A 19,419-nucleotide genomic window follows, 5' to 3' on the forward strand; every position below is an offset into this window, starting at 1 on the left:
CGGACAAACAAGATCTGGGGGATTAGTGGTGGTGCATCCTGGGATAAAGATAGCTCAGCCAATTAGAGGCCTCGCTCTATAGCATAAGCGTGCCGAGTCGGAGCCGAGGGATCGGCTCCGAACCCATCAGTTCAGAATGTAGGCGAGATGGATCCCAAACATCTGAAGTTATGGTGAGTACATAACTAAAAGTTTTTCCTAACATGGTCCTTTCAGGGCTCAGCTTCTCTCTCTACTGGCAGGAAAGCTCTGAGGGGCTTCACATCCAGACTTTTGTAGCTCAGCTTGAGATACTTGACAATTTGGGGGAGTGGAAGGGTCCCCTGAAGCTTTGAAAGCTGGCCCAGCTGTTCTCTCCTTGCCTGGGTATAACACATATAACTAAGGCTACAGCAGCAGTAACCATTTAAACATCTGATGTCATGGTTAGTTTTACTTGCAAAACTGTACTTTTTGTATGTGATCCATCTAGAATACAGATGACAGTGGGAAGAAATTTCCTGTTTGAGGATCTCTCCTCGTTTGACAGATCAAACTCTCTTGATGTCCTTCAAAAATGCAACTGCAGTCCTGACATGGATTGTCCTGCCTCAAGCAGCCCTTCGGTCGGCCAGATTCCAAAGTCTGGGTCCGGCGTCGGCCGATGTCGCCTCCTCCCCGACGTCAGAGCGGCTGGAGTATAAAGGCATAAGCCGACACCATCTTCTTCAGTCTTTCTTGCCGCGCGGTGCCCGAAGCAGAAGCAGTTCGCAAGTGCCGTTCAGTCAGCTCCTGTGTTTTCAGTTACCAAAGTCATCTAAAAGCTAAGTACCCCGTTGGGGAACATTTTTTCTTGACTCAGCCGATGTCAGAACAAATTGAGAAAGTTAATAATTGTTTGTCTTGTGGTAAACAAATACCTCATAAGGACTTCCATTCTTACTGCCTCCCTTGCCTGGGCCCAGACCACGACGTCTCGGCCTGTGCTTGCTTTAATAAGTGCACTCTCAGGTGCCGGGCAGAGTTTGCCGAAGACTTTTTTGGCGAATCCTACGCTTACAACATGCCGTCGGAACAACCAACAGCACAAACTACCAAAAAACAAAAGGACCGGGACCGACATCCTCGGCCCGCGTCTTCCACCGATATAATGCCTAAGCCCTCCGCGAGTGCTTCGGTCCCTTCAGAAGCGGTAATTCAACCGCTCCAGGCCGACGACACCGCGTTAGCTCATCCCTCGGTCTCGGAGACTACCCCGGTGTCGGTTGTTGATTTTCCTCCGGAAACCGAAGTTCTGGATCTACCCGACACCATTCCCGTGGACAAAGTTACTCCTGCATGTGGGGCAGCTAGGCCTCCTGTATCCATGTCAATCAAGGCCTTTGCACGTGCTAAGGCCACCAGCCAGGCCAAGGCCCATCCTAAACCTCCTTCTCAGGCCCCTTCTTCTGACAGACAAATCATGTCTCTGGCTGCAGATCTAATCTCTCTTATCAGGGGGTCTCTGCCTCACCCAGACAGAGGTTCTCAGCCGCCTGCAGAAAAAAGGCCTAGAACTGAGCAGGCTGACAACCTCTCTTCAGATGAAGCCTCTGGGGATTCAGAGCATTCAGATATCCAAGAAGAATCCTTCCAGGCCTATGAGGACTCTGATGCTGAGGAATCTATTCCCTCTGCCTCTCCTCCAGAGGATTTTTCTTTCGGTGAAGTCCTCCACTCCATGAGGGAACATTTTAAATGGCAGGGTCAGGAATTTTCTGATTCTAGGAAAAGGCTAAGTACCTTCCTTAAGTTACCCCAGCAGAGACCTTTAGCTATCCCTCCAGTTTTGGATGTCCTGGATGATGATTTCTCCGACTCCAGTGCTTCCCCTGATTCTCTCCCTCCTGCTCCTGTCAAGCCAGACAGATATTACAGGGTTCCTGACACTCACAAGCATTTTTTAAGGCCCACTCTGTGGATCTAGAAACTATTTCACGAGGCCCCAAAGGAGTGTCTACCTCCTCAGCCAAGAATCCACTGCCAGCTGACAGGGAAGCAAGGTCCCTGGAGAGATGGGGTAAAACAGTTTATACCTCTTCCACCCTTGCCATGAGGTCTCTTAACTGCCTTTTTCATATGTTTCAGTACCAGGATTATTTACTGGATGATTTGCAGAAAAAGATAGCCTCTCCTGAGCCTATAGATAAAGGCATTGCAGGATTTGGTTCATAACACTCAGAAGGTTAGTAATCATTTTCTACAGTGTGGTTATGATGCATTGGAGGCTTCATGTAGGGCAGCTATGACAGGGGCTGTTATCCGTAAACATGCTTGGTTGAAAGAACAGCCACTGCCAGATCATGTTAAAGTAAAGCTCCTGGACGCACCTCTGGATAAACAGAAGGTTTTTGGTGCTAATGCTCAGGATGTGTTGAAATCTATTGAGGAAAAGGCAAAATCAGTACAGACAGTAAAGGATTTCCTCCAGGTTCAGTAGGAATTGGCCTTCAAAGAATTGGTCCTTTCCAGACTCTGACAAGTTTCAAAGGGGAAAGAACAGGCGTGCATGAGGTAGAGGGCAATTCCAAGGCTCCTACAGGGGACGCCAATGGCAACCACAAAATCAGAGAAGTGGCACAGGTAGTTCACCTGCACCACAGGGACAATCACAATGACTTACCTTTCACTCCACCTACCAAGGCTCAAAGAGAAGCACCTCTAGGCGGAAAATTATCTCTATTCTTAAAAAACTGGCACATTATAACAAAGGACAATTGGATTCTGGACATAATAGAGGTTACAGGTTCCACTTCCATACCTTACCAACAGGACAAGGCATGCCAAACCTGCCACAAAATCAAAGGGCAGAGGCACTCATAGAAGTCTCAAAGCTGTTACAAATGAAAGCAATAGAGAAGGTTCCTCCTCAGGAACAAGGCCAGGGATTTTATTCAAGACTGTTCCTTGTTCCAAGAAAAGAAAAACAATGGAGGCCTATTTTGGACTTGTCCGTTCTAAATACTTTTCTCATGGTGCCAAAATTCAAGATGCTGACGTTACAGCAACTTCTTCCCATGCTGGGCAAGGGGTCTTGGCTGGTTACTCTGGACCTCAAGGAGGCATACCTGCATGTCCCTATCAGACACAGTTGCAGAAGATACCTCAGATTTCTTGCAGGAACAGAGCACTATCAATTCTCAGCATTGCCGTTTGGCTTATCTACTGCGCCCAGAGTATTCACGAAATGCCTGGCATCAGTAGTGGCACATTGCAGACTTCAGGGGATTCAAATATACCCTTACCTGGACGACTGCCTAATACAAGCAGACAGCAAACAGACCTTGATAAAACACTTGGATTACGTCATTCAGTTGCTGCAGGCTTTGGGATACACAGTCAACATTCAAAAATCAAGATTACTGCCATCCCAAGAGATTATTTTTCTAGGAGCAAAACTGGACACACAGCTACAAATGGCTTTCCTCACAGAGGAGAAACAAAAGTATTTAACAGCTTACTTCAAAGGCCTAGCAAAATTAACCCACCTGACCGCAAGGAAGACCCTGCAGGCCCTGGGGTTCATGGCATCTTGCATTCTTCTAATCCCTCTGGCAAGACTACACATGAGAAAGCTGCAATGGTACCTAAAAAGCTTGTGGTCGCAACACAGCCACAACCTAGAAGACATAATACCACTCATACCATCCCTGCAAAGGGAATTTTTGTGGTGGGCTCAAGAAAGCCACTTAAACGAAGGCATGCTTTTCAACAAACCTCCAACAAGTCAAACTATTACAACAGACGCCTCAGACCATGGATGGGGGGGGCGCACATGGACGGCAGATGCATTCAAGGGCAATGGACTCCCATGGAGATGCATCAGCACATAAATCAAAAAGAGATGTTGGCAGTGATGCATGCAATAGAAGCCTTTGGAAAATCTCTTCAGCAAGGTCATCTGCTAATAAGGACAGACAATACCACTGTCATGTGGTACATAAACAAACAAGGGGGCACTCATTCCTAACCCCCTCTGCAGACTAACAATGATTCTTTGGGAAAAGTCCCTGAAACTGAACATCTACTTGCAATCCCAGTTTGTTCTGGGCAAGGACAATGTTCTGGCAGACAGGTTGAGCAGAAATTTCTTGGATCCCCACGAATGGATGCTACACCCACGCATTTTCTCACAAATAGCATCTGCATGGGGAAGACCAGACATAGACCTCTTTGCATCTCATCTCAATCATCACCTGGAAAGGTTCTGCACAAGGATACACCATCCTCTAGCTTGGAGAACGGATGCTCTTTCCTTCAGCTGGAATGCTCTAACAATTTATGCATTCTCTCCTCTACCTTTGCTCACCAAGGTGTTACTGAAGATCAAGGCAGAACAACCAAGAGGAATCTTGATAGCTCCAGACTGGCCAAGGCAACACTGGTATCCACTACTACTGAGCATAACTCACACCAAACCGTGGCCCTTGCCTCAATGGCCTCTGCTCCTGACTCAACACAGTTACAAGACTGTTCATCAGAACCTGCAAACCTTAAAGCTGACAGCTTGGAGAGTTCCATGACTCAGACCCATGACTCCCTCTCCAAAAAAGTTCAGGGAATTTTGCTGTAGTCACGCAGACCTTCCACCAGAAAAACCTATTCGGCCAAATGGAAGAGATTCACCATCTGGAATGTCAGCAAGGGCCAGGATGCATCACTGATGAACATACCTCAGAAATTAGAATACTTGGCAGAAATGTTTCACAGTGGCCTCTCATACTCTTCCATCAAAATCCACGCTTCAGCTATCTCAGCACATTACAACTGTGATCCACCTGTGTTTTCGCATCCCTTGCTAGGACAGCTTCTAAGAGGCATAAAGAATATCAAACCTCCAAGGAAGCTACCAATTCCTGCATGGGACCTCAATTACATCTTGGAAAAATTAACTCTTCCTCCTTTTGAACCAGCAGCATCTTCAGAAATGCAATTTCTCTCTTGGAAAACAGTTTTCCTGTTGGCAGTCACCTCAGCAAGAAGGGTCTCGGAGATACAGGCCCTCATGGCAGTTCCTCCTTTTCTCATCTTTCATCAGGACAGAGTTTCCCTTAGGACCAATCCTTCATTCATGCCTAAGGTGATATCCAGAGTGTCTCTAAACCAAGCAATTCACCTGCCTACTTTCTTCCCTAACCCTCAGAATAAAGGGGAAAAGCTGCTGCATACTTTAGACCTTCACAGACAACTACGCTACTACTTGGACAGAACAAAGTACACCAGGAAGTCTGACCAACTGTTTGTAGCCTAACAAACTATCTCAAAATGGATTGGACACTGCATCAGATTCTGTTATTCTTTTCATGGAAAAAGTGTGCCAGCTAATATTAGACCACACTCCACCAGAGCTATGGCCACATCCACAGCTTTTCTAAGAGGAGTGGCTACAAAAGACATTCTAGAGGCTGCTACATGGAGCTCCGTGCATACATTTACCAAACACTACAACCTGCCATTATACTCCAGATCCCTAGCAGGCTTTGCTTCGGCAGTCCTGCAGGGCCTTCTAGCTACACCATCTCTTGCTTAGTCCTACCACCCCCAGCTTGGCTATGGTATTCAACCCATATGTCAGGACTGCAGTTGCATTCTTGAAGGACATAGTACAGTTTTGTACCTACCATAAATGTAGATGTCCGATAGATATGCAACTGCAGTCAGGTTTTCCCTCCCTCCTACCCCTCTGTTTTTTTTCCCTTTTGGGTCCTTTCTCCCCTTACCTATCAGCTGGGGTTATGTATATTGTGTTGTATCTGTTTATTACTGTTGTGCGTGTCTGGTTTTACCTGTTTATCCATTCACAAAATTTAGCCTTCCTTGGAGGGCATCTGGGGCAAGAAACACTGAAGAAGATGGCGTCGGCTTATGCCTTTATACTCCAGCCGCTCTGACGTCGGGGAGGAGGTGACATCGGCTGACGCCGGACCCAGACTTTGGAATCTGGCCGACCGAAGGGCTGCCTGAGACAGGACAAACCCATATGTCAGGACAGCAGTTGCATATCTATCGGACATCTACATTTATGGTAGGTACAAAACTGTACTTTCTCTTTCCTCCTGTTTTACATCCTCTGCTGCCTCCAGGTAACAGCTGTTCCTCCTCTTCAGTTAGGGCAAGGATTTTACTCAAGAATCTTTAGTGCCAAAGAAAGAAAACTCGTGGAGGTCAGTTCTCAATCTTTTTTTCCTGAGTCAATTTGTGATGGCGCCCAACTTCATGTGCTTTAACTTCACAACTTGTTACCCCTTCTTCCTCATTGAATTTTCTTGTACCCTTATATTTAAAAGATGCAGGTCATCGTTTTCCTATTCTGTCAAATTTCAGGCTTTTGTTTAAGGTTGTGTGTGTCTGGATCACGTAATCATTTCTCTGCCTTACCCTTTGTCTATCTACTGCCCCAGCTGCCCCAGACATGTTAAGCGTGTAGCGTCAGTGATAGCTCACTACAGGCTCCAAGGTATCCAAATTTTCTATATTTAGATGACTTTCTTATCTTTGCAGAGTCTGAGTGTTAAGAATTTCTCTCCTGGGTAGGATATTTCCTACACAGTCTGAGATTCCTGTGAAAGAGTCAGAAAAGACTTTTGAATGTTCTCCTGGAATGTGTTTCTGGGGTGCCTGCTAGGCACCTCAGGGCAAAGAACATTTCTTCCACTGGAAAAAAAAATAGATTTATAGTTGGATCTTTTTCAGGAGTATTCCATTCAGACTTCTGTCTCAGTGAGGGAATACCTCAGTATTCTGGGTCTTACGGCTTCCTTAATTCCTCATGAAAGAGTCCACATGAGGCAAACAAAGTATTATCTGAAATCTCAATGGTCTCCGCATCAGCATTCATTGTCTTTTCAAATTCCAGTTCTGAGATTTCTGAAATGGGAAATCAGTTAGTGGCCACATCAAATTTCTCAGAACCCAAGTCTCCAATTCTCCTGTCCTGCTCCAATACTAGACACCTCAGACCTTGCTTAGGGGAGGGCAGTATCAAGGAGTACAAAAGTGTATGTTCTTTGGGGGGAAAAAGGCAGTCCAAAACAGAAACCTGAGACAGTGCTAGCTCTTGTAAGGTCTCTCAACTCCCTGAGCCATTTGTGTCCCCATTACCTTTTCAAGAGTTTACAGGTGGGTAGCACATTGGTGTGGTACATAAAAGCAAGGGGAAATGAGATCTTGCCCTCTGTGCAGATAAGATGCATTAGTATGGGATATAGCTTTACAGCACAGTCTCACTCTGCAGGCATCTTGCATTATGTCGGAGGAAAACTGTGTGTAAGACAAGCTGAGTTAGGATCAGGGCAGACCCTCATAAATGGGAATTGAATTGGGGGGGTCTTCTAGGATTTGATTCATCTGTTGGGATTCTGATGGCCTCCACTGTAAACAATCAACTGGCAAAATTCTGCTTCAAGATATTTAAGAAGGCCAGGAAAACGGGTACCTTGACAGAAAGGCTTCTGTTTGTTTTTTCACCCTTTCCACTGATCTCCAGGGTACTTATGAAGATTCATAGGGGCACTCCAAAGAACATTGTGGTTACTTCCTCTTCTTGAAATTGTTAAAGGGCAATTGCTGCAAGCTTCCTCACAGACTGGATTTATTCACATAAGATCAGGGGTGCTTGATACATCCTGACCTCAAGCTACAACTGATTTCCTGGATGATAAGATCTTAATACATTTTAGGCACCTGATTTCTGAGGACATGCAGCAGGTATTAATGGAGGCAAGAAAGACTGATATATGGAAAAAGTTTTCTAGCTGGTGCCAACAAAAGAACCAGCAGCCAAATGGGGGCTAGTGTTTCTCTAGTTTTACAGTGTTTGAGTTACTAGGCTGTCTTTCCCTTCTGTAAAGGTTTCAGCATGTTTTGCCCTTAGATCCACCTGTTTCAATGCAATCTCATGTCAAAAATTTTTTTGAAAGGGGATTTACATAAGAAGCCCAAGTCCAAGGAAAAGTTCTGCAAAACTGGTGGCTTCTTGAGATCTTAAATTTATGTTAGAAAAGCTAACACTTGCTCCATTGCAGCCAGATCATCTGGCTGACTTTTGCGGATTGCGGTGACGTCTGCAAGATGAGTATCTTTGTTGCAAGCTCTTATGATAGGCCAGCCTCATCTTCCCAGAGATGGGATTTCTTTCAGAATCTTCTTTATGCCAAACATGGTAGTCAAGTTTATCTTTAGCCAGTCTATCCATCTCCGTGATTTCTTTCCAGAACCCAGAAATGAATTAGAATACTTTCTGCATTGTATGTTCACAAAAAAAAAAAAACACTGGTACTGTCTTGACAGAACAAAATCTTTCAGAACTTTCTAAGTTGTTTATTTCATATTAAAGTAAGAAGGGGACAACCTGTGTCTAAGCAGACTACTTCCAAGTTATTTTTTCAGACTATTACCTTTTTTTCCATCACAACAAAACTAAGATTTGGACAGTAGAAGTATTCTAGATGCAACAGTTTGGTCCTCTGTGAATACATTTGCAAAGCACTGTAAACTAGATAGCTTTTCCGAGTCAAGAGAAGGCTTTTTTAGGACCATTTCTTAGGGGCTTCTGAACCTTTCCCTTCCACCTCCCGGTTATTTTAAGCTATGTTAATCTACCCAGATCGCTAAAGCTACTTAGAGATCAGTGTGAAGAATGTAGTGCAGTTGTGTAAGCAAACTTTTTATAACCGTAGATGTTCAGATGATCATTGCTGCAGTAGCCACTCCCTCCATCCTCCATGTTTTTGTGTATTTTCCTTTTTTTTTTTTTTTTTTTAAATGCCAGTATTTTTCTGATGTTCTTTGTGTTTCACTGTTGCAGTCATCACATTTGAGTTATCCCTGCCAGGGTAGCCCTTGGCCCGCAGTTACTGTCGCTTGAGGACTGACGTCAGGTCATCAGGATAAAGTGTAAGGCAGCCGACACCAATCCTCCATGTTTTTGTGTGTTCCTTTTTTTTTTAATGCAAGTATTTTTCTGTTCCTAGCATTGTCCCCTCAGGGTTTAGCTTCTTTCTGTGTTGGCATGAATGTTCTAAAGGACTTGGTACCCAAACCTGAATTTTCATTCTGCTCAACTCAAGCTTATTAATGGTTTGGGTGCTTGAAATGTGCCCTGAAGATGTCCTTCAAGGATGCATCTGCAGTCATCACATATGGGTTGTCCTGCCTCAGGCAGCCCTTCGGTCGGCCGGATTCCAAAGTCTGGGTCTGGCCTCGGCTGATGGCGCACTTTCCCCGACGTCAGAGCGTCTGGGGTATAAAAGCATCAGCCGACGCCATCTTTCCCAGTCTTTCTTGCCGTGTGGTGCCCGAAGCAGAAGCAGTTCGCAAGTGCCGGTCGGCCAGCTCCTGTGATTCAGCTACCGAAGACTTCGAAAAAGCTAAGTACCCCGTTGGGGACTCTTTCTTGCCTCAGCCGATGTCAGATAAAGTTAATAATTGTTTAACTTGTGGGAAACAAATACCTCATAAGGATTTCCACTCTTACTCTCTCACTTGCCTAGGCCCAGACCACGACGTTTCGGCCTGCTCAGCCTGTGCTTCCTTCAACCGACGAACTCTTAGACGTCGGTCGGAGTTTGCAGAGGAATTCTTTGGGGCTAGTTTTGCTTACAAGATGCCGTCGAAGACTCCGACTTTGCATTTAGTTAAAAAACGGAAGGACAAGGACCGACACGCGGGCCGCGGTTTCGGCTGAAACCACGGTCAGGCCTACCGCGAGTGTCTCTGTCTCGGCTGAAACAGAGTCCTTGGTACTTCATATTACCGAAACCGCACAACCGACTACCTCGGCCCCGGAGGCCCCGGCTGAGTAGGTTATTGAATTACCTACTGAAACCGGTGTCCAGGAACCTTCCGACACCATTCCTTTAGACAAGTCTACTCCTGCACGTGGTGCAGCCAGACCCCCTGCATCCATGTCCATTAAGGCTTTTTCTAGGGCTAAAGCTGCTAAACTTACTAAAGCTTTGCCTCTCAAGGTTTCCTCTCAGAGACCTTCTACTGGCTCACAGATTCTTAGCCTAGCAGAGGATCTTATCTCATTAATTAGAGGTTCTCAACCTCATCCGGACAGGGGCTCTCAACCACCTCCAGACAAAAGGCCCAGGGTTGAGCCCACTGACCCCCACTCCTCAGATGAGTCCACTGATGGTTCTGCTCTGTCAGACCCCCAGGAGGAGGCTTATTCAGCCTACGAGGATTCTGATGCTGAAGAATCTATTCCCTCTGCCTCCCCTCCTGAAGAGTTTTCCTTTGGAGAGACACTACACTCTGAGAGAACATTTTCAATGGGAGGGTCAGGAATTCTCTGATTCTAGAAAGAGATTAAGGACCTTTTTACATTTACCTCCGCATAGGCCTTTAGCTATACCTCCTGTTTTGAATGTAATTGATGATGTGTACTCCGATGCTAGTACAGCCCCTGACTCTCTCCCTCCGGCTCCTGCCAAACCTGATAGGTACTACAGGGTCCCGGATTCACATCTACACCTGTACAAGGCCCCACTCTGCTGATCCAGAAACAATTTCCCAGGGCCCAAAAGGGGTTGCAGCTGCCACTGCTAAAAATCCTTTACCCTCTGAAAGGGAGTCCAGAGCTTTAGAGAGATGGGGTAAGAAAGTGCATACTTCTGTAACTCTTTCCATGAGGGCATTAAATTGTCAATTTCATATGATACAGTACCAAGAGTATTTGTTAGAGGAATTGCATAAGAAACTGTCCTCTTCTGAACCCCTTGATCGCAAACCCCTTGATCGCAAATCCCTTCAGGATCTGGTACATAACTCACAGCAGGTTAGTAATCATTTCTTGCAGTGTGGTTATGATGCATTGGAAGCTTCATGTAGGTCGGCTATGACAGGTGCAGTTTATACGTAGGCATGCCTGGCTAAAGGAACAATCTTTACCAGACCATGTTAAAGCTAAGCTTTTGGATGCTCCTATGGAAAAGCAAAAATTATTTGGTTCCACAGCTCAAGAGGTCTTAAAGAAGTTTGAAGAAAAGGCAAAATCTGTGCAAACAGTCAAAGACTTTCTGCAAGTCCAACCACCGAGATTCAGCAGAAATTGGCCTACTAAGAATTGGTCCTTTTCGGACTCGGACAGATCTCAGAGAGGCAGGAATAGGCGTGCCAGAGGTAGAGGGCAAGCTAGAGGCTCCTACAGAGGCAGTCAGTGGCAGCCTCCCAACCAGAGAGGTAGTGCAGAAACCACAACTGCTACACCAGGACAGACTCAATTACTTGATTTTGACTCCGCCGACCAGGGCTCAATTAGAAGCACCTTTGGGCAGAAAGCTTTCTTTATTCTCAAGAAATTGGCACAACATTACAAGGGACACATGGACGCTGCAAATAATAGACAAAGGATACAGGTTCCATTTCCACACATTGCCAAAAAGAAAAGGAATGCCAGACCTGCCACCAAATCAGAGGGCAGAGGCTTTGAAGCAAATTACCAAATTAATACAAATGAAAGCCATAGAAAAGGTACCTCTTTCAGAACAAGGCCAAGGATTTTACTCCAGATTATTCCTTGTTCTAAGAAAAGAAAATCAATGGAGACCTATTCTCGACTTGTCCGCACTGAATACTTACCTCATTGTGCCAAAATTCAAAATGCTGACTCTACAGCAACTCCTCCCATGCTGGGCAAGGGGTCTTGGCTGGTGACTCTAGACCTCAAGGAGGCATACCTGCATGTCCCTATTCGACAAAGTTGCAGAAGACACCTCAGATTTCTTGCAGGGTCAGAGCATTATCAATTCTCAGCATTGCCCTTTGGCTTATCTACTGCGCCCAGAGTATTCACGAAATGCCTGGCATCAGTAATTGCACACTGCAGACTTCAGGGGATTCAAATCTACCCATATCTGGACGACTGCCTTATACAAGCGGACAACAAGAAAATTTTGTTACAGGACTTGGACTATGCCATCCACCTACTACAGGCCTTGGGATATACAGTCAACATCCAAAAGTCAAGACTTGTTCCATCCCAAAGAATAACCTTTCTGGGTGCGGATCTAGACACAACCACCCAAATGGCCTTTCTCACAGAAGAAAAACAGAAACAACTAACGGATTACTTCAAGAATCTGACAAGACAAACTCAGCTGACTGCAAGGAAAATCCTGCAGGCCCTGGGTTACATGGCATCTTGCATTCTTCTGATTCCGCAAGCAAGGCTGCATATGAGAAAATTGCAATGGTACCTAAGGAGTGTATGGACTCAGCACAGTCACAGCTTAGAAACTTTGATCCCACTCATTCCATGCCTTCAAAAGGAACTTCTGTGGTGGGCTCAAGCCTGCCAGTCGAACAGCGGGTTGCCCTTCAGCAAACCAAGAGCCAACCAAACCATCACCACGGACGCTTCAGACCGAGGTTGGGGAGCACACATGGAGGACAGATGTATCCAAGGGTTATGGTCACAAGGAGAGCTGCGTATGCACATAAACCAAAAGGAAATGCTGGCAGTGATACACGCAATCGAGGCCTTCAAACCTTTCCTTCATCAAGGCCACCTGCTCATAAGGACAGACAACACCACAGTTATGTGGTACATAAACAAGCAAGGAGGCACCCATTCATACCCTCTATGCAGACTGGCAATGAATCTATGGGAACTTTCCTTGAAACTCAATATACAGCTGCAGTCCCAGTTCGTGCCAGGGAAAGACAATATACTGGCAGACAGCTTAAGCAGAACTACTATGGATGCACACGAATGGATGCTGCACCCAGACATCTTCTTACTCATAACACAATCATGGGCAAGGCCGGAAATAGATCTGTTCGCTTCCCCCCACAATCATCAACTGAAGACATTCTGCTCAAGGACATACCACCCACAAGCATGGAAAGTGGACGCTCTCTCTTTCAGCTGGAAAGCTCTAACAGTCTATGCTTTCCCACCTCTCCCATTAATGACCAAGGTTTTACTGAAGATCAGGGCAGAACAGCCCAGAGTGATTCTGATAGCTCCAAACTGGCCAAGGCAGCACTGGTACCCACTGTTAAAGAGCATGTCACAGACGAAACCGTGGCCTCTCCCCCTATGGCCACTTCTACTGACGCAGCACAATTTCAAGACTCTGCATTCCAACCTGAAAACCTTGCAGCTAACTGCCTGGAGAATACCATGACTCCTCCTCAGGATAACTTATCCCAGAGAGTGAAGGATATTATTATGGAAGCTCGCCGGCCTTCCACAAGGAAGGCATATTCAGCAAAATGGAAAAGATTTCACACTTGGAACACAACCAACGGCCTAGATGTGACAGTGATGAACATGGCACATATACTGGAATACTTGGCAGAATTGTTCCACAATGGCCTGTCTTACTCTCCCATTAAGATACATGCCTCAGCAATTTCAGCAGAATACAATGTTAATCCACCTGTCTTCTCGCATCCTCTCCTAAGACAGTTTCTAAGAGGAATCAAAAACATCAATCCTCCAAGGAAACCACCTTTACCTACTTGGGACCTTAATTTTGTGTTGGAAAAACTAACACTTCCTCCCTTTGAACCAGCAGCATCGGCGGATCTACAATTTCTGTCTTGGAAAACTGCATTCCTTCTGGCCATAATCTCAGCAAGAAGAGTATCTGAGTTACAAGCTTTAATGGCAGTGCAGCCATTTCTTACCTTTCATCAAGACAGAGTTTCTTTGAGGACCAATCCTACATTTATGCCAAAGGTGGTATCCAGGGTATCCTTGAACCAAGCAATTCACGTGCCTACATTCTTCCCAAAACCACAAAATAAAGGGGAGAAACTTCTGCACACCCTGGACATACACAGACAATTGTGCTACTACTTGGACAGAACTAAAAGTTACAGAAAGATGACCAATTGTTTGTAGCATATGCTGCTGGGGCACAAGGAAAAGCAATTTCCAAACAGACAATTTCAAAATGGATAGGAAATTGCATTCGTTTTTGTTACTCCTTTCATGGAAAAACTGTGCCAGCAAACATTAGACCTCATTCCACGAGATCCACAGCCACCACCACAGCCTTCCTAAGAGGGGTGGCTACCAAGGACATTTTAGAAGCTGCTACATGGAGCTCCGCGCATACATTTGCCAAGCATTACAATTTACCTTTATACTCCAGATCCAGAGCAGGCTTTGCTACGGCAGTCCTGCAGGGTATTTTAGCTACACCATCCTTTACTTAGTTCCTCCACCTCCAGATTGGCTATGGTATTCTACCCATATGTGATGACTGCAGATGCATCCTTGAAGGACATAGTACAGTTTTGTACCTACCATAAATGTAGATGTCCGATAGGTATGCATCTGCAGTCAGGTTTACCCTCCCTCCTTCCCCTCTGTGGTATTCCTAGGGTGTTTACCCCTCTATTAGCTAGCTGGGGGATCTATTATGGTGTATTTGTTTGTATATATATATATATATTTTTGCAAATGTTTGGAATTTGTTGCATTTCTCCAAATTTAGCCTTCCTAGAGGGCACCTGGCATCTGGGGCAAGAAAAACTGAGGAAGATGGCATCGGCTGATGCTTTTATACCCCAGACGCTCTGGCGTCGGGGAAAGTGCGCCATCAGCCGAGGCCAGACCCAGACTTTGGAATCCGGCCGACTGAAGGGCTGCCTGAGGCAGGACAACCCATATGTGATGACTGCAGATGCATACCTATCGGACATCTACATTTATGGTAGGTACAAAACTGTACTTTTTTGATGCTAGCAATTTGTTGTATACTGTGCAGGATATACCATAAGGCTACTGCAGCAGTGATCATTCATACATTTACTGTTGTAGCAGAGCTCTACTAGTATCACCTAAGTTTTCTACTGTTAATATTTGCCAAGGTAAAATGTTTTACCAGAAAGATTTTTTTCTGTTTTACTATGAAATGATTTCCCCTTTATGGGCATCTGCATGGCTGCCACATGGAAAACTCAGATTTTTTTTCTTGGACTTGCTAACTAGGATGTATTGCAGATTTGGCACTGAATTCATCAACCTTCTATTCCTTAAAAGGCCATTTCTGCTCTCTCCTTAGTATTCATTTTTGTGGAAGACTTGTTTATGTAAAGGATACAGTGGATATAAAAAGTTTACATACCCCTGTTAAAATGCCAGATTTTTGTAATATAACAAAATGAGACCACAATAAATCATTTCAAAAGTTTTCTCACCTTTAATGTTACCTTTAACCTGTACAATTCAATTGAAAAACAAATCTGTTTGGAAGAAAAATATAAAAAAAAAAAATGTACAATGAGCTGGTTGCATAAGTGCACACACCTTTAAACTAATACTTTGTTGAAGCACCTTTTGATTTAATTACGCCATTCAGTCTTCTTGGGCACACACCTGTCATCAATTAGAGACTATGATTACCCCAAATAAAGTTCAGCTGTCCTACTAGGATTTTCCTGACATTTACTCAGTTGCCTGCTACAGCAAAGCAATGGTTCGCAGAGAGCTTACAAAGCATCAAAGGGATCTCATTGTTGAAAGGCATCAGTCAGTAAAGGGTACAAAAAAATTTCCACAGCATTGGATGTACCATGGAACACAGTGAAGATGGTCCTCAAAAACTGGAGAAAATATGGGACAACAGTGCCATTGCAAAGAACTGGACGTCCCTCCAAAATTGGTGAAAAGACAAGAAGAAAACTGGTCAGGGAGGCTGCCAAGAGACCTACACCAACACTGAAGGAGCTGCAAGAATTTCTGGCAAGTACTGGTTGAGTACTACATGTGACAATCTTCTGTATTCTCCATTTGTCTTTGCTATGGGGTAGGGTTGCAAGGTGGAAGCCTTTTCTTACACACAAAAACATCCAGGCCCAGCTAAAATTTGCAAAACACCACATGAAGTCTCCCAAAAGCATGTGGGAAATTGTGTTATGGTCTGATGAGACCAAGGTTAAACTTTATGGCCACAATTCCAAAAATTACGTTTGGCGCGGAATCAACACTTCATATCACCAAAAGAACACCATCCCCATGGTGAAGCATGGTGGTGACAGTATCATGCTTTAGGGTTGCTTTTCTTCAGCTGGAACTGGGGCTTTAGCAAAGGTGGAGGGAATTATGAACAGATGCTCATGTTTCATTGTTACAGTCATCACATTTGGGTCATCTGCCTGCAGGTAGCCCTCAGCCGGCCTGAATACCAGAGTCTTGGGATTTCTGTGTCGGATGCTGTCACTTCTTCCATGACATCAGGAGTATAAAACATGCAGCCGATGCCATTACATCAGTCTTTCTTACTGTGGGTGCAGAAGCAGTATGCAAGTGCCAGTCGGCCGACTCCTGAAATTTTCGTTTTCGAGTTTCAGACCTGAAGTCTTCTAAAAGATAAGTACCCCATTTGGGATTCTTTTTTCTTGCTCTAACCGATGTCAGAAAAAAATGAATAATTGTCTTGCCTGTGGAAAGCAAACCAAAATAACACCATCCCCACGGTGAAGCATGGTGGTAACAGTATCATGCTTTTGGGTTGCCTTTCTTCAGCTGGAACTGGGGCTTTAGCCAAGGTGGAGGGAATTATGAACAGTTCCAAATACCAGTCACTTTTGGCCTAAAACCTTCAGCATCTGCTAGAAAGCTGAAGAGAAATTTCACCTTTCAACACGACAATGACCCCAAGCATACATCCAAATCAACAAAAGAATGGCTTCACCAGAAGAAATGGCCCAGCCCGAGCCCAGACCAAAATCCAATAGAAAATCTGTGGGGTGACCTGAAGAGGGCTGTGCACAAGAGATGCCCTTGCAAACTGACAGATTTGGAGTTCTTTTGCAAGGAAGAGTGGGCAAATATTGCCAAGTCAAGATGTGCCATGCTGATAGACTCCTATCCAAGAAGACAGAATGCTTGTAATTAAACCAAAAGGTGCTTCAACAAAGTATTACTTTAAGGGTATGCACTTTTATGCAACCAGCTTATTGTACATTATTTTTTATATTTTTCTCCTAACAGATTTGTTTGTTTTTCAATTGAATTGTAAAGACTATAGGTCACATTAAAGATGGGATGAGATTTGAAATGATTTATTGTGGTCTCATTTTTTTATATCACATTTTAACAGGGGTGTGTAAACTTTTTATATCCGCTGTATACGTTTACATTATTGATGAGTTTACTAGCCACATAATCCTTTGCTTTTTCAGTTATGTTAAGAACCTGGGATGCAACTCCCAGACTTGTTCGGAGTTGATTCTAAACAACAAAAAATACACTGAACCCACAGACATCGCCAATATCCTGGCAGACGGGTTCAGTGCAAACCCCCCCCCAAAAGAGAAAGTATCTATCCCGACAGAGGGCTGCCTCCCAAACATCTCTGATGCTCAGGTGAAGATTGCCCTCTCCAAAGCAAAAAACACTGCTTCCATGGGACCAGATGGCGTCCCAGGTTGCGTCCTACATGAACTCCAAGAGGAACTAATCCCTCAAATAAAACAGCTATACAATCTCAGCCTCACTACAGGATATGTGCCCACAGAATGGCGTACAGCAACAGTGGTCCCACTCCACAAAGGTGGAGCCTCTACGGACCCTGGAAACTATCGCCCCATAAGCCTGACTAGCTTAGTCTGCAAGGCTATGGAGAGGATCATCATGGAGCTCATAAACAAAGACATTGGGGACCTGCAGACACTAGATCCTACCCAGTTTGGCTTTGTCAAGGGCAGATCCTGCCTTTTGAACCTGGTTGACTTCTTCAAAACAGTCACCAAAGCCATAGATGAAGGGAAGGTAGTCCACACAGCCTATCTGGACCTTGCAAAGGCATTTGACACAATACCCCACTTGGGCATCATAGGTAAGCTATCCAGTTTAAATATAAACCCCTATGTCACAAGATGGGTCGCAAACTGGCTCAAAGACAGAACCCACAGAGTGAGAGTTGCTGGAGCCATTTCAGACTCGAAACCGGTCACAAGTGGCATCCCACAGGGTTCTGTCCTGGGACCACTCTTGTTCGGTATATACTTTTCCGAGGTACAGGCAAACGTGGGAGGACTATGGCTCACCAAGTTCGCAGACGACTGCAAACTGGGCGCCATAATAGACTCTCCAGCGGACACAAACATCCTTCAAAAAGGTCTCGCAGAGACAGATAACTGGTGCCAGCACCATGGTTTAAAGCTAAATGCCAAAAAATGTATAGTCATACCCTTTGGCAAAAACAATGTGCCCACAAATTACCACATAGGCCGAAACCCATTAAGTACAGAGAAAGTTATTAGGGACCTGGGGACCCAAGTTGATAGCAATCTCTCCTTTGAAAACCACATTGCCAAAGTGGTTAGAAAGACCTTCTACATAGCCCACCTCATCACTAAGGGTTTCACATCTAGATCAAGAGAGGTAATTGTGCCCCTTTATTCATCCCTCATCAGGCCCATCATAGAATACAATGCCCCTTTTGGGATGTACCTTACCCGACACCTGCAGCAATTAGAAAGACCCCCAAAAGTATCTCACCAAGAGGATCAAGGGTCTCAAACAGATGCCATATGCTGCTCTGTTAAAAAAACTCCAGCTCTACTCAGTTGCATACCGCCTACTTCGAGGCGATCTATGCCTGACATACAAAGCTATGTCAAATCCAGAATTAATGGACATGCTCCACCTCAGTAAATCTAAATCCCTTAGAGCCACACGCTCGAGGGACTTGAACCTCAGCACAGAAATAAATAGAACTTGCTGGAGGGACAGGTTCATAGCCCAGAGGCTCCCTTCGCTCTGGAATAGAATTCCAGTTCATGTGAGGCAGAGCACCTCACTGAATCTCTTCAAGAAGAATCTCGATAGGTGGATGGGGGATCGTAGGTTTGTCCCAGGGATTACTCCCGTGTCACTATTAGACAGAGTTACAGTAAACTAAACCTTAAAAAGGGCACAGTATACTCAACTCAAGGGGTGGCGTAAGCCATACAGAATCGGGTTAGGCTTATAATTGCCCCAGGGCAGATAGCCTAGTATGAACCTATGAATAGCTGTATATTGCAAAGCAGTTTGAATTGTCCAGTCTCCTTTCTGAGCACGTTGTTGGCTCTTTTTGGACCTGCCTTCTTGTTAGCGTGTGTGTATAATCTCATTAGTGCAGTTTAATGGGGTGGTGGTTAGTGTTTGCTTCTTTTCTAGTAAACCATTTAATCTCTGCAAATAGTGCAGTTGTGCACACTGGGGTGTTAGACATGATCCAGAAGAACCCCTTTCAGCTTCTTATCAGGGAAGATGTAGTGTAATACAGCACATTACTGCATTTCCTTTGCTGTTTTTGTTTAGTCCAGCCCAACTATATGACCTCAATAACTTTAGCATGGCAGGCCTTCTATAAAAAACAGATTCTTTCAGTTGCTGCAAATTCATACTCCTTGCTTCAGTAATTTTGCCTGTCCATCTTGGCCTCT

At 44.8% G+C, this 19,419-nt stretch overlaps 1 protein-coding gene across 1 annotated transcript in view; it reads left to right on the top strand.

The window, feature by feature from the left end:
- The window catches only part of RNF19A (ring finger protein 19A, RBR E3 ubiquitin protein ligase), an 880,338-nt gene that overhangs the window by 313,389 nt on the left and 547,530 nt on the right, over positions 1-19,419 (top strand). The window contains exon 8 of the mRNA XM_044075162.1: positions 17,901-17,914. Within this exon, the coding sequence (XP_043931097.1) occupies positions 17,901-17,914 (14 nt within the window). The remainder of the gene's footprint in view (positions 1-17,900; positions 17,915-19,419) is intronic.

The sequence above is a fragment of the Protopterus annectens genome, chromosome 6.part0, assembly GCF_019279795.1.
Source record: "Protopterus annectens isolate FY-2018-M chromosome 6.part0, PAN1.0, whole genome shotgun sequence".
In the NCBI taxonomy this organism is placed as follows: Eukaryota; Metazoa; Chordata; order Ceratodontiformes; family Protopteridae; genus Protopterus; species Protopterus annectens.